Source organism: Ahaetulla prasina, chromosome 1 (assembly GCF_028640845.1).
Source record: "Ahaetulla prasina isolate Xishuangbanna chromosome 1, ASM2864084v1, whole genome shotgun sequence".
Taxonomy (NCBI): Eukaryota; Metazoa; Chordata; class Lepidosauria; order Squamata; family Colubridae; genus Ahaetulla; species Ahaetulla prasina.
The window spans coordinates 99797475-99823199 of record NC_080539.1 but is presented as its reverse complement, the minus strand read 5'-3'; the positions used below and the strand labels follow the sequence as shown (position 1 = coordinate 99823199).

Genomic DNA, 25725 nt, shown 5'->3' with positions numbered 1-25725 from the left:
TTGACAATTACACTATTAACTTAAGAACGGCAGTGATTCATTGACAACTGTGGCAAGAAAGGTCATAAAATGGGGCAAAATTCACTTAACTGTCTCGCTTAGCAACATAAATTTTGGGCTCTATTGTGGTCTTAAGTCGAGGACTACCTGTAAAATCCATATAGTGATATATAAGAATGATAAGAAAGGAAGAGATACTGTCTAGGAAACTGTCAGAGAAGAGAAAGAGGAGCCCACAGTTATTTAATGGTCAGAGGAAGAAACTTAGGAAAGGCCCACCTTTAAGGGTCAGACAGTTGAAAGTGTTTGCAGGAGATATGTGCTTTCTGTTGTGACCTAGGCCCAAGTAGTTATTACCAGACACAATCAGTCCTAAACAAACATATTTTATTAGAACAGCTAAGAATTACTTCATTCTCAGCTTAGTCCAAATTAATTCCAAAACACATCCTTCAGAAAGTCCTTCAACCTTATCACAAACCTTTGTCTTCTTTGGCACCCTGCCAAAGGCTTTTCTTAGCAAAGCCCCATGAATTTCAGAAACAAGAGACCAACTAGAAACAAATGTAGCAACGTTGCTTTCCTACAAAGAGCCCAAGAGCCGTTGCTGCTCTTTTAAGCTTTATGGGAGGGCCCAATCATATCCTGGCCTTACTCCCGAGTTGTCCTTTTTGCTTTAGCTGCTCTTGCCTTCTGGCAGCTCTGTGCATGTGTGCACTAGGAACAGGCTTCTCCTGTTCCTCTGTCTCTCTACTGTCCGACTCTGGGGGCTCCAGAGTCCGCGCATTGCTCCTAGATGGCCCTGGCCCCATCTCTGCCTCCGATGCAGAGCCCTTGTCCGGGCCTTCCCCTGACTCCAGGACTGGCCCATTGTCCTCCCCAGCCTCCTCACTGTCTGACTCTGCTGCCAGCTCCGCAGGCTGCTGACGGACCACAACCCTTTTTTTATTTTAATACAGTACAACCTTAAAACATTTTTCAAAGGGTTCGTTTTTAGTATCACTAGGTCATCATGGAAACGTTCACCTGAAATTGATGTGTGTGCAATAGATCTGCCTTAAACAGTTTGGTCTCTTCAGGGATGGCTTTTAGACCAGTCAGGTGGCAAAGCAGATGCAAAAAATGAGAAGGCAGCAAAAAAATATTTGGCCTGACATTACTTCAACAAAGAAGTGATTGGTTGCAAAATGATCTCTAAATCTAATTAATTATATTTGAAAAAGAAACAGCATACACAGAATTTTGGAATTCCAAAATAGATAATGCAGTGGTGCAAAATGGGAAACCCTGCATGTTTATGGCAGTGCCAAGATTACCAATGTTTTTCTGTTTTGGGGGAGGAAGGGCCTACATGATATTTGGTACGTTTTTGTCTCAAAATGGTAGAAAACTGCTTTCCCATTATTATTATTTTTGCCATTGTGTGATTCTAGATAACTCTGGGGTTCCCCACCCTCCTCAAAACATTCCGCAGAAATAGGTTGCTCTTCTATGTTACACAGGTGGCTTACTATTTAAAGCAGCAATCAATTTAATCCTTTATAAAATTGCAAGTTTATCTTCTTTGTAGTTAATACATCTTGAAATTTTTTGGGGGGGCCTTTTCAGGCAATTTTATAATATTTAAAACTATAACATTATTTATGCATTGAGTATTCATGTACAGTTCATATATATTTCAAGCACATAAAGTATATATTTATGCTGACCCTCTTCATCTCTAGGGAAGATGAGCATGCTCTTATCCAGCAGTATTGCCAAACTCTGGGAGGTGATTCGCCAGAGAGTCAACCGCAAAGTCCAACCCAGATCTTGAAGTCAGTGGAGAAAGAAGAACGAGGAGAACTTGAACGAATCATTGCTGACCTCGAGGAAGAGCAAAGGTTCCATAACCCTGTTCTACATTCACCATATCTTGAAGATTGGCTATGAAAAAAATACTAAGGGTCAGAGGTTTATTTCTGTGTGTCAGTAGGAAAATAGGAATCAAATATGATAAATATAGTCTTTCAAAATTGAAATGGTGGGAATTTGTTCCTTTCCTTGCTTGGCCATTCCCTTCCTTGGTCCTCTTCTTGAAACTCAACATTTCAACCAATGTAAATAATTGGCACCTGCTCAGGTTTCTCTGTGCCAACTTCCTCCTGTCCCAGTGATATTTCTCAGAGTTCTCTCTCTTAAACTGAATTGAGCCCTTCCTCCTCCTCCTCCTCCTCCTCCTCCTCCTCCTCCTCCTCCTCCTTTTCCTTTTTTTACACCAACTATACAGGCAAAAGACACTCTATCAGTCCATGGTTGAGGGCAGGATTTACAATCCAGAAATCAAAACTTCAATCTCGGGCTTCCCCAGATAGAGCTAGAAAGATTCCAGACTAAAATCAAAGTCTAGGTTATATTTCCAAGAAGTGGCCAATTTTTATGAGCCTGAGGGCCATCATATCCCTTTGCTGAAACAGCAAGGTTAGGATTTTCACTGCTGTCTAAACTATTAGCCTAGAAGGACATATTAGACCAGCAGAAGAAGAAAAATTAAATTTTATTAAGCATAGTTAATATTATTCTCAGTGCATTTTTTTTCTTTTGCATCAAAATTGTAATTTGGCAGAAATTTCTAGTGTGTGTGGGATCACAAGCGATGTTTTGTGGCCTTGCGTGAATCCTTGGAATTTCATAGTTCCTAAATATATAATACAGGTATTTCCTGAGTGAGGTGAATCAATTATGTAAGAAATGAGCTTGCTGTTTTTCTGATTAATGGGACAGAATCTGACAGAGGTGAGATTTTCTCTAAATTAATTTGGACATAAAGATTGATTCATTTGTTCACATTTGCCACTCATTAATAGTAGCATCAAGAAGTGACTTCTCTGTTCAAATATGTGTTTCAGGCCAAATTACTATTGTCCCGTGTGAACTCCAGCATACGACTTTGCAATAAAACATTATTAAATTCAGCGGCAGTATAAAACAAAAAAGTGGTGATAAATTATGTACTATATGTTATTAAAAAAATAGCCCTAACCCTAATTTTTCCCAGGAGTGTTGAGGTGGTTTCCCAGGAGTGTTGAGGGGAATGTTTAAGATTTTTCACAGCCATTTCCCACCACTTCACAAATCACATGGGGAAAAGTTGCATAGAGAGGTTTCTTCTTTCTTCAGCTCTCTGAGTTATTTTGTGCAGATAATCTGCAGAAAGGGGGCGGGGGAATGTTCTATTAACATTATATTCTGCCATCACTAGTCAAGCATTTACCTTATAAGTTGCTCTGACCTTTTCATACAATTAGATAACAAGGAGAAACTTTTAAGTGGATTTTCCTGTCGTTCTTCTGCTATAAAATCAGCTGCTTTTTAAAATTCCCTTTAGGATGCTACAAGTGGAATATGAGCAACTCAAGGAACAGCATCTTCGAAGGGGAATCAATGCCCTAAATTCACCTCCAGACTCAGCTGTGTCACCTCAACACACTACTGAAGATGCTGAACTCATTGCAGAGGCTAAACTTTTACGACAACATAAAGGGCGTCTGGAAGCTAGAATGCAAATCTTGGAAGACCACAACAAGCAACTGGAATCTCAGCTTCACAGGCTACGACAACTGCTGGAACAGGTATTGTATTCAGTGACTTTCTCCCTAGGACAGCAGTTATTTATAGACACACAGTGTGAAGCTAGTTAATTGTATTGACTTCTTTACAGAAGTACTGTTTTGTGTTCTGTTTGGGTTCTCTCTCCAAAATGATTTTAATCTTTTACCAAGAGGAAAGCCATATTTTTCTTTCTTTCTTTCTTTCTTTCTTTCTTTCTTTCTTTCTTTCTTTCTTTCTTTCTTTCTTTCTTTCTTTCTTTCTTTCTTTCTTTCTTTCTTTCTTTCTTTCTTTCTTTCTTTCTTCATTCATGTCAGTTTTGGAAGCCATACTAGGCCAGAAGCTTCCATACTGCCACTTTCTCATGTGTGGGAAAGTAGGAGGGGGGAATTTAGTAGAGGGGTGTCTTTAGACATAATAACATTCTTCCTGTCGGTCAAGGTCAGGCCGATACTGCATCTGGGGAAGGAGTGGTCAGATTGCTGTCTCGAGATAGGATGGTAGGTGATTGGAGCATGTGATCAACTGAGGAGTCAGTTGATCACATGGTCTTGGGGATTTTGATTTACTGAGGGAAAACCCAGACCTCTCAGATCCAGGTTTTCCCAGATGTGCCAGTTTACCTATCCCAGTAAATGGAACTTTGAAAGATGCTTGCTTTGGAGTTTTTACTTGGAGGGTTTTTTTTCCCCTGGAACGCTGACACATTCATTCATTCATTCATTCATTCATTCATTCATTCATTTATATTTCATGTTTCCAGACTGCCTATCTGCTTCAAGGAGGGGCTTTGGGCAGTATATAGTATAATCAGCATATAAAGCAGCATATAAAATGAACAATAAAATATTAAGATTAATTTAGGATTTAGAATTTTAAACATTATAAAATGACAACATAAAATTTCAAAGAAACAAAAGTAAAAATAAAAATTCCAAGTTGGTCATTTAACATTGGTTCATAAGGCTTTCGTGGCAATAGCCTACCCCACAGTTGTGTGGACCTTTGTGTCCCCCACCCAAGGCCACCGAGCCAAGTGTTGACCTCTTTACAGAAGGCCAGAAGAGTGGGGGTCTACCTCACCCCTGGGGGAAGGATGTTCCATAATGTGGAAAATTCTTTGACAGGGTCTGCAGCATACTCTCCCTATAATCTTATAATCTTATAATATACTTGATTTTAAAAAGTGGTTTCCAAATGTTCTTCGATGAGGAACAACTAGGAAAATTTAGAATAGCACCCTAGGGAAGGATCTGAATGAATATCTTAATGCTTACTAGTTGTATGTATTGTCAAACTCACATTATCTGGCAATAGAGTTATTTTACTACTGGGATTTTGAAAGTGAGGAAATGTGGTGGAGCTTCAATTAGTTTTGGTAATTCATAGAAAAAAATAAGAAGGAACGTGACTGTCTTATATTTTGTTACTATTAATAAAAAGACATTCATTCTGAAGTATGGGAGTCCAGCTCCAGTTTAACACTTCTCCTGTATTTGAGGCATTGAACTATTTCACAAATTTTACTTTTTTCAGAGTGCACAGGAAACATTTTACAATAGCCTTCTTTCAACCTGTTTGTGCAACTTTTGTAAGCATTAATATGTGTTTTTCTTTAAAGTGTCTATTTGTGAGATAGTTCAGTTGCATTTCTTTTCAATTGGTTTTGAAATGGATTGTGTGGTGACAGGTGTGATGTAACCTTGTGGCATGTGCTACTGTTTGTTTTTCTAATATGTAAGTCATTTGCAAATCAGTCTCATTTTTTAAAAAAGATTTCTTTGTGATTATGATATATTGATTGAAGAGTGTTGATTAGATTAATAACCTGTCAAGACTGTATTCTCTCTGAGCTATGGGAAAAAAACCCTAATTGAGCTGGTAATATCAAAGAGAATACTGTTGTTAAGATTATTTTGAATTCCTGCATTTCATCATGTTAAAACTTGATATTTCAGGTCACAGTTCGAAGGTGTACTTACTATTTTTATTTCAACAAGGATTGATGGTTGCCATGAAATTTGGCCATTGTGTCCAAAATATGCAATATTTGCAATATTTTGCATATTTGCAATAACAAAGTCAGATTTAGAGATGAAATGGAGCTGCACGTGGGAGCTTCATAAAGACATGTTAAAAAAAGAAATTCTAATGAAATCATAAATGTCTTAACTAACCCTTATGAAAATCTGGAAGCTTGCAGATCAAACATATTTATTACTCCATAGACAAGGAATAAGAGAAATAGGCTATCAGTAAATTAATCATTGTTTATATGGCGTCGGAATCAGTTGAGTTTGTCAAAAAATGAAAGCAAAATATTTTGTGAATTCATGTCAAGGTGAAAAAAGAATGAATCTAATGGCATTCATAAGGCCAAAGTTTGCTGAGAATTGCTTTGTAATATGGAACAACTATTTAGTATTACATGGAATTTAGCTTCTCTCTTTTGTAATCTAGTAGGAAGAGCTATCAAAATATTCATAAAAATTCCCCTTTAAATTAGCTAATGAAAAACACCTCTAGAAAAGTATGGACAAAAGCAAAAACAATACTAGCAGAAGATTTTACTCATACTCAGTATTTTATGGGCACCCTTTTTAGTTTTTAAGTATCATGTACTGAATAAAATATGAAAATTGTTACTTAAAATATGTAGAATTAGTTTAAAACCCTAGAAAACCAAGTTTACCTGCAATATTGTAAAGAAGTCTTTCTCAATGAGGAATTCTGGGAGTTGGAGTCCACAACTCTTCAAATTGCCAAAGTCGAGAAATACTGCTAGAGACAGTGATCCCCAACTTTTCCAGCTCTCCAGACCAGTGGCAATGGTGGCAGCCTCAGGGGAGAGGAATGGTTTCACATGTGCACATGCTGCTTGCACAAATGGGGCTTTGCACTCTGTCTCCCGCTTGCACGGCCCAGTTTCCAATGGGCTGTGGACTGGTACCAGGCTGCAGACTGGGCGTTGATGACCTCTGGTTAGAGAGAATAGTTACTTGCATTGGTATTGATATTCTGCTGTGCTCTGACTCTTGGCTCTACACATCTTTGAACTAATCCAAAAATGCAAAAGCCAACATAGGATTCAGTTTACATCAAAACTGTCCAATATATGTGTTCATTACCAGCTGAACAAACTAATTGGCATCATGACTGGAGAAAACTAGCAGGCTCAGTGAGTGATACCTCTATCAAAAGCTTGCTCTTCTTTATGGTGTGTCCGATTCATTTCAATTCTGGATATTGAATACTACAAAGTACGTTTTATTAGATTTGATCAGATATTTAATGATTGCTCTGGTATGTTCAAGTTAACTTCTTTCCACCTCTAATTTACAGCCTGAAACAGATTCCAGGGTAAATGGAGGCTGTTCCAATGTTTCACCTCAGCAATCCACCCTTGAATATTCATCTGATCAGGATGCTAGTTCACAGTTTAATCAGACAGGTAAGTTACTAATTAGTGCACAGCTAGTAGCGTTATATTTCCCTTGAGCCAGTTTCCAAAGTCTATTGAGTTATAAAATTAACCCCATGCAAAATGTATGCTGAGATCTGAGATACCTTGTGATTATATATTCAGGTTGAAATTTGAGTTATGGGGCTACCCCTTTCTGTGCCCCCACCAGTTGTATGGTGTCTTGTTCATTATATGAATATTCAGTATATGTATTTGTCTAATGCAATAACAGAGATAAAACTTTTTGTTTGGTGAGCATTTCTTCTTAAAATTAGAAAGTTGATGTACAAAGAACCAAGTAAGAATTTACTACCGAAGCTGCTTAGTGTAATATATTATTATCCAGGTCAGGTATTCAATTTATTCTTAGGAAAAAGTATAATTACTTGTATGTGGTTTGTTATTCAAAATAACAAAGCTTCATAGTTTGTCTGAAAGAGTCATAACTTTTCTGAAATTGGAAAAAAAATATTATTCATTCATTTATCATTTTAGCTACTATAAAGCATTTTTAGCCATTGTAAAGCCCTTAGGGCATCTTACAAAAATTTAATATAAAACAATGAAATATTAAGATGAATGTAAGAGCTAAATAGATAAAACGGCCAACAACCCAAAACGCATCAACTGAATATGTCACTACTGAATGTTCAACAATGGTGAAATGATCCCATTAAAGTCAGGCCACAGGCATGACAAGTAAAACAATTACTATGTTATTGTTACCTCGTGATGATAGATGACTTTGACTTTGTTGTAATAGTTGAGATTAAAAATAAATTTAAAAGGGTGAGATTGAACTTTTTCATTAAGTACAAACATTGATATTAAAAATGCCTATGAATAGGATATGTTCTTTTTGCATCTCTCTCCAGTCAAGTTGAAAATATTACAGATGTTTCCACAGCCTAGAGCTGCAGAGAGGCCCCAGTCCCATTTTTACAGCTTCTGGAATTACACTAAACTATGCTGGCGATGTTCAGTAGCAAAAGAGAAAAAAGATGTTGGTTTTGTGACTTTTAATCTTTTTAACATTTTTTAAAAAGTATTATTTTTAGTATTTTTAGTATTATTTCTTTTATGTACACTGAGAGCATATACACCAAGACAAATTCCTTGTGTGTCCAATCACACTTGGCCAATTAAAAAAAAAATCTGTTCTGTTCTGTTCTGTTCTGTTCTATTCGAACAACTAATGTTCATGTCCAAGCCCTTCAAAAGTTTTAAATGCCCAAGCCAAACCTTCTAATACTTGCATGTTTTTTGCAGTCTTCATAAGTTTGTAGCAGTGATGGAATTCAATTTTTTTTTACTACTGGTTCTGTGGGCATGGCTTGGTAGGCGTACTGTGGCTTGGTGGGCGTGGCAGGGGAAAGATATTGCAAAGTCTCCATTCCCACCCCACTCCACTCCAGGGGAAGGACACTGCAAAATCTCCATTCCCTCCCCGTTCCTGGGGGAAGGATATTGCAAAATCTCCATTCCCACCCCACTCTGGGGCCAGCCAGAGGAGGTATTTGCTGGTTCTCCGAACTACTCAAAATTTCCACTACCAGTTCTCCAGAACCTGCTGAATAGCACCCCTGGTTTGTAGGTGAGAGATGGATGGGCACACGGGTTGATACATAGATAGCTAGACAGATGGATTGATGGTTAAATGGATGGATGGATGGACAGATAGATAAGCTTCTACTAGCCACAAAATAGTCCAGATTATGAACTATGAACTTCAAAGAGAAGCAGACGAATACCCCAAAAATATTATAGAACCTTAGGGAAGCTAGAGAACAAGGATCCAACTATTGCCTTCAGCTACCTCAGCTTTAAGGCATGCAACTGAAGACCGATACTTTTGTGCTGATGAAGGCAAGGAATATGCATCATCTATAAGGGGGTCATTTGGCAGTCAGGACTACTGCTTTTTGTTTTTTTCTTCTCTTTATTCAAAATATAGAGGTTCTAGCTTTTATAATGATCATTGGCCATTTGGGCACTGAGGCTTTCTGCTGAATATATTGACTTGAAATACAGACCCATTCACCATGTATCACCTACTTGATAAAACTGCAATATTTCCACAACTAATTGCCTTGGTAAAATTCTGTCTAATATTATTGCAGACACCATGGATAAGCTTTATAGTTCAAATATGAGAAAAGGGATAAATTAATACTTTTAATTTCTATTCCTCTCTGTCCAAGCCATTATCAATGAGACAATCTTGCATAATGAATCAAAGATTTCAATTAGTGGAATTCTTTTTAAAAATTATTCTGAAAACCATAATGATAATAAGGCTAAGTGGAAGCAGCTTTTGGGATTTTAAATACTATTTTCTTTTTTACTAAAGTCGTTGCACATTTTGTTCTCCTTAGGTATAGATGACTTGCTAGTCCCACCTCATCATACTAGCACAGATTTAACGGAGGTCATGGAACAAATCAATAGCACATTTCCAGCTTGCCGCTGTAAGTATTCAACATACCAAGCCAAGAATCTGAAGCTGAACTTGAATACAATTGCCTATTCAAAAGGCAATCATTTAATGTTCTGTAAAACTGTTCACTGAATACACTTAGAAGGCTCTCCAGTCTGGAATCAAAGGGCAATGGTTACTTTTCAAAAAATATCATAAGGTAATATATTTATAATATATTCAGATCCATAAAGATCTGAAACTTAGTTTCTAAAAAAATATCTTTATTTTCATTACACAGGAAAGGTATATGACTAAACAGCTTATAAAAAATTCATAAATTTCCAGAGTTTAGATGTGTTAGCCTGTTGAACCAAATGCAACAGAATTGAAACAAATTTCTTATAGCATATACATTAAAATGTTTTCTAAATAACATGATGCAAAATCTGTCAATTCCCATTGGCACAAATTTAAATGTGGCCAAACCACATGGCTAAATCCATCAGAAGTGAAATCCATCTCCACTCTCGTGTCCTTCAGGAAACCTTGACTCTGTTGCTTGGCCTGGGACCTATTACATTGGGGGTAGTTGACCAGGTAGAGAAGATTCTTACACCCAGGCTGGCCAACATCTTGGTTTTTAACTTTTAATCTCTTTAATTTTAATTGATTTAGCCCTTTTTAACTTTTTATTTCACTGTAAAAAATCCAGAATTGCTTTATTAGTAAGATGGATGGTATAGAAATTAAAAAAAAAATTGTCTGAATATGGAACCTGCATAAATAATTCTAGCCTTGATTAAGAGAGATGGGATGGTTCATAGCCAAGAGTACAACATGTAGGTGAAATAGTAGGGAACCCTATTCTTTCAAAGTGCCTTAGTATTGCATGTACTTTGATATTATCTAGAAGTCCCAAATTTTTGTAAGCCTAGAATGCCAACTGATCCTTTAGCCTGCCAATTAATCACCAAAAAAAGAGCACAAATGTCAGTCCTTTGAGATAGACTAGAGCAGGAAACCTAAGATATAAATAATAATTCTGCTTTTATTATAGGTTACAGCAGTATGATCTTGCAAGTTTTGAATGGGCCTCCCACATCTCTGTCTTACTTTCATGAGAACTAAGGAGGCTCAAGTTTAAATCAGTTTCTCAATTTACATTTCTGCCTTGGATTCAATTATTTTTTATCTGACCATTCTCTTTGTTCTCACTCTTGTTTCCCAAGATTACTCTTATAGTCCATTGCATCAAGTTAACATTGCTAGCGTGCATTGCTTAATGCCTAGTGATTAACATTATAAACAAAAAGTCTTAGGTACCTTCAGCAAACAGTATGATCCAGAGGAGAGTGGATCTTCTCATACTATATAAAACTTTTTATCTGGATAAATATGAAATCTGTATTAGCTTAATCCAGATTTGTTGCTTTTTTATACGGTATGCAGAATGTCGATTTATATAACCAGCCTCTAAGAAAGGCTGGTTATATAAGTCAATTTATACAATTGATGTAACCTGTAGCTTGATTCTTGTAGTAGTTTGAAATACTATAATTCAGTAACAGATATACACAGTATGTCACATGTCTTTTATTTTTATCATTATGTACATCCATATCCTTGATGTAGAATAACTAATAACCTCGGCCATATGTCCAAGAATAGGTCTTCTTGCAGCAGGAAAGCACACACTTACCTTTATTGCAAGTATCACAAAATTATGTGCCAAAAATGTTGCATAAAATACTAATTCACATTGTTTCAGTTCACACAACTTCTCTTTAATAGAAAAAGTAGGTGGATTGGGAAGGTTTATGATACTGTTCATGCCATGCAGAGTTTCAATTAATGAACTTTGTTGCGTTTAATTAATTTAGCAGGTGACTACATGCTTTCAATGTGCCTTAGTGATGCATGTACTTTGTTATTATTTAGGAGTCCCAAATTTTTGTAAGCCTAGAATCCCAACTGATCCCTTAGCCTGCCAATTAATCACTGATCTGTGAAGTCTAGATAAAGCAATTACTGAGTCTCACGTGAGTTTTCACTTTTTTCTCAGCTGAAAGTTATGTTTTTGTCACTCATTGTTTTCCCTCCAAATACAGTCTTTTTTTAAAAAAAACTGGATGCACCAAATTGAATTTTTACTTGCTTTTGAATTGTGTTCTTTATGACATCCTATTAAGGTGGTAATATTTGCTGCTTGAATATGAATTTTTTATTACGTTTTCCAACAAATACGCAAGGGACAATCAGCTAAGTCAACTAAGATGATACAGATCTGCAGAAGATGGAATGTAAAGTAGCCTCATTCTGCAACAGCAACAGAAACAAATCTGCTTTATACGTTTGATTGTCATGACTAATTTAAGCATTCCTGTCAGTATTTTACTAATTGTTCATTCTTCGTTAGATAGGTGAATACTTTATGCTCCGCTAGGGTGATTTATTCTGATCCTTAATAGAGTGCATGGACATATAGATAGCAATTATTTTGCATCACTTTCATTGTCAATCTTTATCTTAAGTTGACCTGACATTCATTGAGAATTTATGTTTATTTCTAATTCAATACCAATTTTGCGCTGTTTCCTTTGAAATCATAAAGGCAAATGCATTTAATATTCATAAAATTAAATCATTTAAGGTATACTATCCTATGCAGAATAACTGAGATCAAATCAAGTTCTATTATGTATCTTGTTTGTAATTGTGCCCTGCTCTGCTATACGCAGTTATAATAACCTGATCCATTTACAGTATTATTAGCCATAATTCTAAGCCAGATTGTATTAAACTCTATTAAATATCTCCCATCTCTCATATAAATTTCCTTCCTTTTGGCAAAAACACGATGGAGATCATACACTTTACAACTTAGCTAGAAAGCAAATTAAAATTCAGCTACTTGAATTGGTTCCTGGGGTTTATTATTTTTATTATTTTTTTCAGATAATTATTCAAATTCTATTCTCATTTAGAATATGGAGTACCAATTCTAAACAATTACTATGAGATAGAAATGTGGATTACTTGCAGTTAAAAATATTTATCAGATTCAAACTCTTCATTATCCCTTTGGAGATGGTCTTTAGCTATTTGGAAAAGCTTACATAAGATCAAAACTCATTTTTTTAGATTTTCCCCATACTTAAGGGATTTTCCCTTAGAAACTAGTAGTTTTAACACCTCACTCATACACATGCACTTTTCTCCCAAACCTATGCTAAATTGTGAAAACTGAAAAGATCCCTAAATCAAACCCCTTATATCCACCCTTGAGCGTAGAGCTGAGCTTCTGAAGTTGAAAGTATGTGACTGATGCTCTCCTTTAGTCAGAACAACTCATGCCTTGACATCAACCAAAGGACTTGTACTTTCTTTGTCCTTTTCTGTTCTCAGCTGTAACCTTCATTTCACATTTTACAGTTATAATATTATCATTAAAAATAAGGAAAGGTAGAAACATGCTTTCCTTCAGACTAAGCAGTTTCAAGATTTTTTTAAAAAATCAGCTTTCTGTATTGTTTAAAGTGGAAAATGATAGGTTGCATGAAACATCTTGTTTGAATTCTTGCTTCCAATTCTATCCTGGGATTGATCAATGAAAGGAAATTGTTTTCTGATGTTGGAAATGGTCAGGAACTGTAGAATTCCATGGGGTTGTAGCAAAAACTGTGAAATTGTGAACCTACTGTGAAATTTAACCTTTACACATCGTGCCTGAAGTGCTTTAGGAAACTTAAAAACAGGTTTTAAAGCCTGTTTGAACATTGAAAACATACTGATGGTTATGTTATTTAAAAATAAATAACTAGGCAATGTTTGGATAGCAATATCAGAGAATTTAGATTTGAGCTTTCAGACTTTGGATAAATAGATGTATCCTACTGTCTACATGGGAAGGGAGCGGGATTGAAGGAAAGATGAAAGAGGAAATGGTTATTTTATGTAGTAGTCTTGCCTCCAGTCCTTCAGGATATTTGAAATTAAGCAGCTCATTGGTATAGGGTTTTTTTTAAATTAACAATAAAAGGGGAGTTAATTACATGTTGTAAAGCAAGATGTTGGACTTCAAAAAAATACTAAAGATAATATTAAAGATAATTAGCAGAATACCTGGATGTCCTTTTCTTATTACCACCTTTTGATGCTATTTCCCCCCCACCCCTTTTTTCTGTATAAAAGCTTTCAGTGACATATATATTTATAATTATGCTTTGTATCCCTTAAAATAGTTAATGGCTACAACCAGTGTTTTGCTTTTAAATCTGCCCATCTGCTCGGAGAAAAAAAGATACACTGAAGTAGAATGCTACTCAAAATAATGCCCACAGCAAGGTTTAAAATCTTATCAGACTGGTGGATTTGATACAATTTCATTATTATTTTTTTGGTAGGATTTTGGAAATTTTGAGATGAGAGTCTTAAAATGTTGACCATTATTATTTTGCTTATTCAGAATCCAATGTTTAGACAGGCCATAACCAAATAAGAGCAAATATCTCTTTTTTTTCCATGGAGAAAGAGGTCTCCTTAGAAAATCTTAGGGGAATTTGTTTTTTTAAGTAGAAATGTTCTTTATGTATATTTCTGTGGGTTAGGGCAGCAACCCCCAACCTTTTGGGCGCCACGGACTGGTTTTGTGGAGAGCAGTTTTTCTGTGGACCAGGTGGGGGCATAGTTCCGCATGTGCAGGGATGGGGCTTGCACGGACCAGTTCTTGGCAGGCCAAAACCGGTGGTGGTCCATGGATCGGGGGTCAGGGACCTCTGGATTACAATACATTAGATTTGTTTGGTTAGTGTTCCAAGTACAAATGTGTGCATGTTAATAGTTGCATATCCAGTGTTTGAATAGTCAAGTAGAGGCTAGTTCAGGAAGAGGTGATTGGATGAAGCAACCTTAATAAGGATCAAGAAGAAAGGAAGAAGACACAACTAAGATCAAGATAGAGTAATGAAGAGCAGAAAGCAATAATTCTAAAGTTGACAAGCTATGCTAGCAGTGTCAGTAGGCTTTACAGCATCCTGTGTGCAATGGGAAAACTCTTGCCAGTTGTGTTAAAGGCAAAACTTTGTTTGTAATAAAGATTACATAACAACAGACAGCTATTTTTAATATGCAGCTTTCCCCCCCCTCAGATTAATGGCATGCAGTTCCTAGTAATCAGCCTGTTAACTGTGAACCTAACAAATTAAATTTAATGAAAGCTGAGTCCCTCCAGGAAGACCCTCTACAGTCAAATGTTATTTTCTAAAATATAATGGGCTGTAATGCTTTGTGTTGTAATACCATTAACTGGCACCCACAGGAATAACATAAATGTCCATAATGCTCAGTAGATGGCATCGCACTGAACTTTTCCCTTAGTCAGAAAGGCATTTATTTTTCTCTTTGAATGCATGTGATACCAAAAGCCTATCTAGCCAACATCCTATTTATCACATTGTTCAACTAAATTTGATACATAACAAAATCCACTGGCTTTTTTACTGTTGATCCCAGAGTTGGTATATGGATGTCACAACTCCAATAGTTATATCCTCCATGAATTCATCTAGTATTCTTTTAAAAAAGTGACCATTATATTTTATGGCAGTGAATTTCATAGATTTTCTCTAAGCTATTGAAGTATCTTTCCTTTATCTTTGTGAAATCATTCACTATCGTTTAGCTTCATTGGGTGAGATTTTGTATTGTATGTTGCAGTATTTGTTAGTAGATGTCATTCAAGTGATATTCTGAAAGTGTTCTTCACATACAGGTAATCCTTGACTTACAAAAGTTCATTTAGTGACTGTTCAAAGTTACAACAGCCCTGAAAAAAGTGACTTATGACTGTTTTTTACACTTATGACCACTGCAGGATCTCCACGGTCACATGTTCAAAATTCTGATGCTTGGCAACTGATTCATATTTGTGATAGTCCTGAGGTCATATAATCACATTTTGCTATCTTCTGACAAGCAAAGTCAATGGGAAAGCCAATTCACTTAACAATCATGTTACTAATTTAACAATGATTAAGTTGCAGTGATTCACTTAACAACTGTGACAGGGAAGGTCGTAACCAGGGGTGGGTTCTGCTTACCTTTACTAGCGGTTCACAAAGGGGCTGCGTCCTTTGCACGTCTGTGCGTGTGCAATTCTGCGCATGCGCAGAAGCTTCTGTGCATGTGAAGATCACCCATGATGATGTGGCGGATGGGCGGAGCCTCCTGCCGGTTTTACTTCTGGTTCTATAGAACCGGACCTAACTGGGAACAACTCACCACTGGTTTAGCATGGGGCAAAACTCACTTAACAAATGTATCACTTAGCAACAGAAATTTTAGGCTCAGTTGCGGTTGTAAGTCGAGAACTACTTGAATTCATTAACAAGGAAATAAATTGCAGAACCTCCTCACCAACTAGTTATGCTACTGGTATTTTACTCAGAATGAACTAAGATCCTACAGTTATCATCATCTTCATTTAACGACCCCATAATCCCTTGCAGGATGGAGTCTGGGCAACTGAATGGAGCTAGCAGAGTGTTTTAATGGCCGGATGTCCTTCCTGTCACCAATGTAGAGTTTTAGCAGATATATTCTCAGTGTGCCCAGAGAGAGAAATATCTGCCTCTACCTAGGATCGAACTCACAGCCACACGTGATTGTGAGACGAGAGCTCCACCTCTAGGCCACCGCACCACTCCAACTAAGACCCCACAGTAATTGCTTAATAATCAAACCACAAAAAAGCAGGAAGAAAAAAACAGGCTGTCTGAGGGAAAAAATATGGGAACCTGAAACCTTCTCCCACTTTGGAAGAGTTCTAAATCTTTTCCTTGAAGTTCCTGCTCCTTTCAGACTTCTCAAATATCAGCATTAAGCCTAAATTACCAATTCCACTTTAGAAATAGTTCTACCGTGCCTTTGATATTCTTTAAATGATAGGATTTGCTCTTCTAATCATAGTGTGTGGAAAGCGAAGGCATCTTCATTCAGTAATTCACTGTGATCAGAATGGAAATTGAACTTCTGTCTGCCTCCCAGGCAGTTGAGGGGGGGGAAAATGGCGTAACTGAAAATATCTCCCTAGAACTTTTACTTTGTGCACATAACAAAATACTGTAATATATAAATATTAACCAGCTAGTGAGATTCTTTTTGCATTTATTCAGAGCATCCCTTCTTTGTTATTTCATACTTTGTAGAAGAAATTAAGTACTGTTCACAATGCAGAATTGAGCCTGTTGTTGAAGATTTTGTAGCATACATATGAAAAAACATACGTTAAGAAACAAGTCATTTAAAATTGGGCATATTCTGGGAAATAGAATAGAAAAATAGGGATTTTCTTGCTTTCTTTATTTACAGAACCCATAGAAATATTCTTACAATTCTTATAATTCAGTTGATGCAAAATTGATGCAGATCACATATAAAATGATTCCTATAACTCTAAATAAAACCATCCCAAGGTTTCTCTCGGGATTTTCCTAAGGAGTACGTTCTTGATTGAGGCAAGAGCTTCCATTAAGTTTTATTTAAAGACCCAAACAACTTAATCCAGACTCTGCTTTCTAACACACCTATCCTCACTTTGTTCTGTTCTGGGCATCACAGTTTGAGAAAGTTCCATACAACCAAACAGATACAAAGAAAGTTTACAATGATAATCAAGGGGATTGGATTTAGGGACCTGGAAACATTTTATCTTAAGAAAAGATGATAAAAGAGGGAGAAGAAGGCATCCTTCATTTAAGTGTCACAGTGTAAGCGCTACAATATAAAGCATGCACAATATTCATGTTTTGACTTGAAGCATTTCAGAGCCTTCTTTTTTTAAAAAAATAAAAGATTTAATTACAATAGTAAAATAATATAAACTGAAAAATAAAGGAAAAAATAGAATAAAAGTGCAAAAAAGAAAAAAAGAAAATAGAAAAAGAAGAAAATCCTAAAAAAGCAATTTCCTATCTGCATTTCGATAAGTATAAGAAATTTCAGTATTTTTTCACTTCTCCTTAGTGAACAGATACAAAACTTTTCATCCCATAACCTAACTCTTAACTATAGGAAAACCCAATAACTAGCATCTTCTCCAAACCAAGGGTCAGCAAAAAATCCATATAGTGTTCTGAAAAAATATCATTAATTGAACATGTAAACCTGATTTCTTCATATCTCAACTCTCAACTGTAAACAGATCCACATTTAGAAGATATGATAAAAGTGGTCCCAGTAGCTTAGTATGAACAAAAGATGAAAATTGACACAACCAAGAGGGACAATTTCTCCTTTAAAGAAACATCCCTTACTTAAATGAAAGAACAAATAAATTCAGTGAACCATGTTTTCATTTGGCAGATATAGCAACATTTACTTGAGCTAACATGAAAGAACACAGTTTTAGTGTAGTGGTTAACACATCAGACTAAAAAATCAGGAGACTATGAGTTCTACTCCCACCTTAGAGACAAAACTGCTGGGTGACCTTGGGCCAGTCACTCTTTCTTAGTCCTAGGAAGGAGGCAACGGCAAATCACTTCTGAAAAACCTTGCCAAGTAAACTTCAGGGAGTTGCCAGGAGTTAACCCTGACTCAAAGGCACCCTCCTCCCCAAATCTTACGAAATGAACACTGTTACAGTAAGATCATTTAGGAGAGCAATAGTGCTGCGGTGCTTCATGGTGAACCAGAAGAGAGAGGCTGTATGTGAAATCCATTCTAATTTCCTGGAAATACTGACTTAGCGATACATTTTTGATGATGCTATCTTGTCAATTTCTTCAACCTTAGAGAAAATGAATTGTTAGAATCAGAGACCCTGTCATTTTGTCAAAAATAACACTGGTTTGAAAAATAAGGTTTCTCTATTCCCCCCCCCCCCCGTTCTTCTAATCTGTTGAATGACTTTGACTAATATGGATTCTTTTTTTAGAAAACCTCATACTGGCTTATAACAATAACAGATACATTTCAAAGAAACTGCATAGAGTTAGAAGAGTACCATTGTCTTGTCCTCATGTTTCATAATAAAATCACTAAGTACTGCTATATCTGTCTCTGGAAAATTGCCTATTCAGGCTTTCCAGGCATGTGTATATAGAACAGGGGTGTCAAACTCACTGCCCGTGGGCCAGATGCGTCATGTGCTGGCCACGCCCATGCCCAGTTTAGCAAAGGGGGGAAAACTCACTATACGTCACGTGACGACTCCATTTGACACCCCTGATATAGAATGTCAATAGTCACATACGGCCAGTGCATATTACAGTAGTCCTCAACTTATAAGTGTCCAAAGTTCTGATGGACCTACCTGGGTGTACTTAGGACCCAAATTCAAAGTTCCAATGTCACCTTCCTCCCCACAGTCACATGACTGAACTTTGGATGCTTGGCAACTGGACCATAGATGCATGACCACATTTTTGGATGGGTTTTGCCAAAAAAAACTGTAGTTATTTCAGATTTCTGGCAATTGTGATGGGCACAGGCTTCATTACGACTACATTGAGGACTGTATGTCACTTGTAACATCATGTTTTCCTCTACAGCTAGTGAATAGGAAGTCCATGCTTTATGGTTGATTCCAGAAGTGATAAAACCAAAGAGAAGCTGTGGTAGACAGGGCTTTGTTCTGCAAATTCTTCCCTCCTCTGTGTTTGGAGATGGGAGAACTTATCTCTGAGGGGGTGAGGGAATGAAAATTGGTCCAAGTTATTGGAATTCTTGATCTAGCTCATTACACTTCCCATTATCCCTTTTAAGATACTTTACGGATCAGCTTGAAGATGTTGTATACATTTCATATCATAGCATCACAAATTAGTATTCAACTAGCAAAGATAGAAATATGATTATTTATGGGGGCAGGATGGCTTCTGTAGTTAAAGATGCTCAGCTTGTCATTTGGAAAGTTGGAAATCTGACAGACCAGATTCGACACTGAACCACTGTGTGAAAGGGTGAGTTTCTCGTTCCTTGCCCCAGCTCCTCCCCATCTAGCAGCTTGAAAGCATGCAAATACAAGTAGATGAATAGGTACTACTTTGGTGGGAAGGTAACAGCATTCCCTGTGCCTCAGCATATAGTCATGCTGGTCACATGATCATGGAAATGTCTTTGGACGATGCTGGCTCCCTTGGCTAAGAAATGGAGATGCGCACTGTCCACTAGAGTTGGACACAACCTGGCAGGGGAAACCTTTGCTTTTATGATTATTTCATAAAATCTTATGATAGACCTGGATTTATTGTGTAAGAGGCCTGAAGATATGAGAAACCTTAGGAAGGTTAAGGGAAGCTTTCTAGCAGAATGCGTGTTTAATCCAGTTTCACACCTTCCTACAGAACACAAGCCCCTGTGATCACTTAGATCATCTTCCATTTAATGAACTAAAACCAAATTAGTTCTGTATATTTGGATTGTGGTTTTTGTACCAAAAAAAAGGTTACATATGAAAGTTTCAATTGAGTACCAACATCAGATTTCACAAAGTGGGAGCGGCGAAAAGGTGCTATCTTTTAACTTGGGATTATCATCAAGCATAATATTTAAGTGAGGTTTATTTCCATTTCATTCCATTCTTCAGGGAAAGAATGGCCAATGAAAGTAGTACAGATAGTCCTCAACTTACAACCACAATTGAACAACAAAATTTATGTTGTTAAGTGAGAAATATGTTCAGTGAGTTTTTGCCCCATTTTTCTTGCCACATTTGTTAAGTGAATCACTGCAGTTCTTAAATTAATAACACGGTTGTTAAGTGAACCTGGTTTCCCCATTGACTTTGCTTGTCAGAAGGTCGCAAAAGGGATACCGCATGACTACGGGGTACTGCAACTGTCATAAATGTGAGTCAGTTGTCAAGCATCTAAATGTAAACCATGTGACCAAGAAGATGCTGCAATGGTCATAAGTCATTTGTTTCAGTGCCATTGTAACTTCCAACGGTCACTAAATGAACTGTTTTAAGTCGAGGACTATCTGTATTGCACCATTGCAATCTTCTCCTTTTGCATATCCATGTGAAAGTGGCAAGTGGCATGTGAAAGATGCTGCTTTTATCATTTTGATGTCCATATTGGCATTATTTTTTATAGTTGCCTAATTATCTGTTCTCCAGTCTCTAGATTTAAATTTAAACCTGTCATTTATTTGGGTGATCATCCATATGTTTCCTGTGCGTTATTATAGCAATAATGTAAACCTCTCTATTTGTATTCATTTCATTAAATATGACTATTAAAAATTTATATGCTAACATATTTGATCTGTGCAAATACTTTGTTATAATCAAATGGTTAACAGAGTGCTTAGGATTTATGGGAAGGAATTCTGACAGATATTTTTTTTAAAAAATGGAATGTGTCGGATATAAATTGTTTTCTGCATACAGCATAGCTACATCTTAATCTTTGAGACTGCATTATATGACAACTAATCACTGTGCTTTCTTATTTACAGCAAATCTTGCTGGCAAATCACAGGTATGAAACATTTGAATGCTTTTTAAGTAGGTTTTGATGGGACAGATATTTTTATTTCACTTTTTCTCAGCGCAAATGCACAGATTTAAAATGTCTTTTTTCCTAATGGCACTGCCCCCTGCGGAGTATGAGATGAGCAGAATTTTGTGCATACGAATGTTACCTGGCTGAAAATGCAGCATGTAGGAATGAGTGACCTCATCCTACCTTAATATTTTACCTGTAGCACAAAATCACACCAAATCTACTTTCCTGTTACTTTGGAGCATAGGTCTGATTCTTCATTTCAGAGATGGTGAAAAGGAAACACTGTTTTAATTTTCTTAGATTCGTATAGAGAAAAAATAAATAAAGATTAAACGCACACTCACATGCCCTACACACAAAAAATGGTATTAACAATTCAAGGATAGTAATATTGCCACTTTTTTCTTACTCTTATCAACAAAATCCTGCATTTGTGGTATAATGGAAGGAAATGGTTTGTAAGTACCCTGTTTCCCCCAAAATAAGATATCCCCTGATAAGAAGCCCAATCGGGTTTTTGAGCACATGGCAATAAGGCCAAGCACTTATTTCAGGGTTCAAAAAAATATAAGACAGGGTCTGATTTTTGGGGAAACATGGTAGCTCCAAAATTATCTGTTGAGATTTTACATCCATCTCAGAAATTCTGTCTAGGTATTTTTTTTCTTATAAACTTGAACTTCAGTGCACATTTCACCACAGAAACGTGCCCTGGACCAGCTGCAAGGAAACCATTTTACCACTGAGATGCCCACAAGGTTGCTGCTCACTCATCTTGCCATCCCTCAGGGCCAAAGCTTCTGTATCAGCCCTTTTGCACCCAAAGATTGGGTGCCTTGTTGGCTTTTACACAGGTGTTCAAGGGACTTGTAAAACAAAAAAAAAGATGGGGGAGGGAGGACTAATACTTGACTGTAATATTTAATGTGTGTAACCTTTGTTTTAGGTATTTATAATGAATGGCAATAATCAGTTAATAATAAAGTGATAACTTATTGGTAAATAACTACTTTATTATTAACTAATTACCCCCGTTCATATTAATACTGTACAGTTCTGTAACAGGACAAGAATCTCTTCCAATGCTTTTGTCAAGATGCCAAGGCAGAAGTGCACAGACATAAACAATAGGGGGGGAAAAATCTTATTATCTGAAGCTATCTCATCCACTGCTCTGCAGCATAGGATGTATTAAGCTTTAAGCTTGCTCATCTTGATCCAAGCCAGAGGAGTTGCTACATCATAATTGGTTAGTGCCAATACAGTGTAGTGATAAGGTATCTTGGACATGGACAAGGGAACCCAGGTTTTAGTCAACCTACAGAAACTCCAGAGGCACTTTGGGCCGGTTATAGTCTCTACCAACCTATAGGGTTATTATGGAGAAAAAGAGGAGAGTGAAGCTTTGATTATGTTGCCTTGAGCTTCTGAGTGGAAGGTGGGACAGAACAGGCATTATGATTTATTGCCTAATAGGGAAAACAACCCCATGTGGTGAAATGGATTTAACAGGCTTTGCCCTGAGCCTGGGATTCCTATCCAATGATAACCTATGAGGAAACTTTTTTTTAAAGAAAAGATTCAACTAAATCCCAAAGCCATGATTACCGTATTTTTTGGAGTATAAGATGCACCTTTTTCCTCCCTAAAAGGGGGTGAAAATTTAGGTGCGTCTTATATACCGAATGTAGCCCTGCCAACCCACTGGCTCCTACCCTTTGGCCTCTGCCTCCCAGCACTTTACCTCCTTGCAGCAAGCAGCAAGAAGAAAGAGCCCGTTTCAGCTTCAGCACAGCCTAATTAGTACAAGTTGATTGTCCCTTGGATCAGCTTCCCAACTCTCACCTGTTTCAGGCTGCAGGGATTGCCATTGCCTATTGCTGCGCAGACCTCTGCTGCTTGCTGCAAGGAGGTAAATTGCTGGGAGCAGTTTTTTTCTTTTCTTGTGCTAATCAAGCTATGCTGAAAAAAAGTGAAAGTAAAGTAGGATATTTGTTGTTTGCTGCAATGAGGCAAAATTGCTGGGAGACAAAGGCAGATTTCTTTTTCTTGTTTTCCTCACCAAAAAAGGTAGGCACGTCTTATAGTCCGGAGCATCTTATACTCCGAAAAATATGGTAAATGTTGTCTTCCTAGCAAATGTGATGCCTCTTAGATAATTTAACTCAGCTAGCTGACATTGAAAAAAGCTGTTGCCTCTGCAAAATATGATCCTCAGTTGCTCTTCTCTTATTGTTTCTTTGCCTTCAGGCGATGTGAGCATCTTCTTTGGAAGGTCACCTGTTCTTCCCAACTTCAGCTCAACCAGTGCCAATCACAAGTTCCAGTTATCACATAGCTGCTTGGGACCTTGTAACCTGCTGATCAGCTCTGTGTATTCTTATTCCAAATAAGAAGACACTTGAACTACCCAAAGACGAGGATGTCGTGTTTTATATTATTGTGTGTGTTTTTCCCTTCTTCCCTCTCTATGCAACTGTAAATTAACAAACCGTGGAGTATTTGGAAATGGTTATGCATATGTATTTTGATTTATATAATTATGCAGCATCAGGAAAGGGGATGGTAGGGATTTATATCCATTCTTTTTTGATATTGCTAAAGTGAATTGCCTTTAGAGTTTGGAGCAAAGAGTTACATTTATACATTCCTTTTGGCTTTTTGCATTTACCTTTTCAAGAACCTTCTCTTCTGACACGCTGCTTTTTCTGCACAGGTCATTTATACTTAGCCTAAGAGTCTGAAAACGTGGGCAAAAGATCAGCTTCTCATAAACTGCAGTGTTAGTGTTGACAAATACCATTTTTGGCTATCTATTAGGCACACGGCGCCCTATTTTGCCCCCACTGACTTCATTCAGCTGCAGTAACTGTTGGCACTCAAGTAGCATTTTAATGGATTTATTTCCCGCACAGAATGTGGAATGATATTTCTTCCAGATTTTGTTGCTTTTAATTTTATTTTATTTGGGGGGGGGGTTAGGCTGAATTTTACCTTGATGCAATTATTCTGAATACGTGCAGTTTTTATTTTCTGTGGTGAAGACATGACCATTGTACTGTGCCAAATTTCATGTCTATCACCCCATTCAAAGTATGAAACCTAGTCCTGAAGTAACTCTTAATTTGGAAGCATACCTAAATGAAGGAGCTCAGACTACTTCAGTACTAATTGCTCTGCCTTCCTTTGTGCCAGAAAGATTGGCTGGATGGATACCTTCAATCAATAGCATTGTACATTTTTAAAACGATTCCCTTGCAGTCAGCGTTTCAAGGTAGAGCCAGCTGAGGAGAAAAATTCGGTCACTGTTTATGATGAGTAGCTGGGCTTGGTTCCTTCCCCACTGGCTGTGTGGCTTTGCATGGCCCTTTGCTCTCATTATAAAGCACTCACTCATTCTTTCCATATGTTGCATGTGTGCAATAATCATATTTAAAGGACCGAAATAGTGTTGGAGAAATTCCACTGTTGGATATTATTAGCGGGCCTGTCCAATATTTTATATTATCATTTACAAGATGAGTCCTAGCAGAATTTGATGTGGTATCCCAAATGACATTGCAGTAGAAGAAGCATTAATCTCGGGGTAATGCGGAGGAGGGTGTCTTGTAACCACTCAAGTTTTCTCATATCTCATCTCCAGTACGGAGGTGATACTAGTAGTAACTATGCTTAGAGGTATTATGAGGGTCAAATTAGATAATATATACTATGTAATCAAATGATTCAAAGTGCTATCTAAAAGTATTATTTTTTTCAGCAGCGGGGAGGGAGGGGGTTGCCCAGAGTAGGAAACAGAAACAGATTGCAGGTTACTATGTGGATTTTTCATCTAGAAAGAAATATATTTTGGTATAGATATTTTGAGAAGGAAAAGAAGTTTTGCAGAAAAGGAGAGCCATGACCACCTTTCTACCTCAGACCAATTTTCTTTTTCTTTCTTTTTTTAGTATTTAGCTTGGGTAACAGTTCAGAGATCTAATATTTTTAAGTAATTTCATTTACCAGATAGTATCAAGCCAAAGGGGGTAAAAACAAAAACAAAAATCCACATACACACCCCAGAGCCTCCTTTAAACATACTTTAGCAGAAAAACATCCCAGCAATGGATAGGATGGAACCTTTGTTTTTATGGAAAGGATATGTATAAATTGTTTTTTCAGCCTGTGTTTGTATGCAAATTCTGTCCTTTACTCTGCTGTCAAGTAAAAACAACTTAACAATATTACATTGTAATACTCTTCCTCTGATAACACTGATAAATAAAAGGAATATGTTGTGGTAACATCTCAGAAAAAGAAACGTTTCCATTTTGTGGTTTTAAGTTATTGCATTTCCCATTTCTAATCTGATTATATAGTATGATTTTCACTCTCTGAATAAAATTAATTTTTCGTGAAAACTGTTTGATATTCTTCATAGGAGTAAATAAGTTTCAAAAGCTTCATTCCCTGTGTAAGATTGCTTCCCATTTCAAGGTGCCTTTAAAATAAGTAGCAACAGCATCACACATCAATGTATATTTTTATACCATTTTACATATTCAGGGATCAATATACATCTTCACCAGTGAGAGGGCCTGCCACCAATCTGTGAATCTAGTTAAAGGTTTACTATTCATATTGAAAATGTATTCTCATGTGTTGCTTTATTCAATGGCAGAGCTTAAAATTCCTCTTCCTGGCTGTCACCATTGTTCTCAAATGTTCCAGATGCCGGCAAATATAATTTATACCCCAGG

General features: G+C 36.9%; 1 protein-coding gene across 4 annotated transcripts in view; it reads left to right on the top strand.

Moving 5' to 3' along the window:
* Positions 1-25199, top strand: part of UTRN (utrophin) — a 429397-nt gene extending 404198 nt beyond the window's left edge. For 3 of the 4 annotated variants that reach the window (XM_058170259.1, XM_058170253.1, XM_058170245.1), the window contains exons 71-76: positions 1725-1883; positions 3368-3611; positions 6931-7039; positions 9427-9519; positions 20934-20956; positions 23234-25199. In XM_058170259.1, coding sequence (XP_058026242.1) covers positions 1725-1883; positions 3368-3611; positions 6931-7039; positions 9427-9519; positions 20934-20956; positions 23234-23242 — 637 coding nt within the window. In that variant the 3' untranslated portion in view covers positions 23243-25199. Of the gene's footprint in view, positions 1-1724; positions 1947-3367; positions 3612-6930; positions 7040-9426; positions 9520-20933; positions 20957-23233 lie in introns of those variants that run through there. The other variant, XM_058170270.1, reaches the window with a different exon arrangement.
* The last annotated feature ends 526 nt before the right edge of the window (positions 25200-25725 follow it).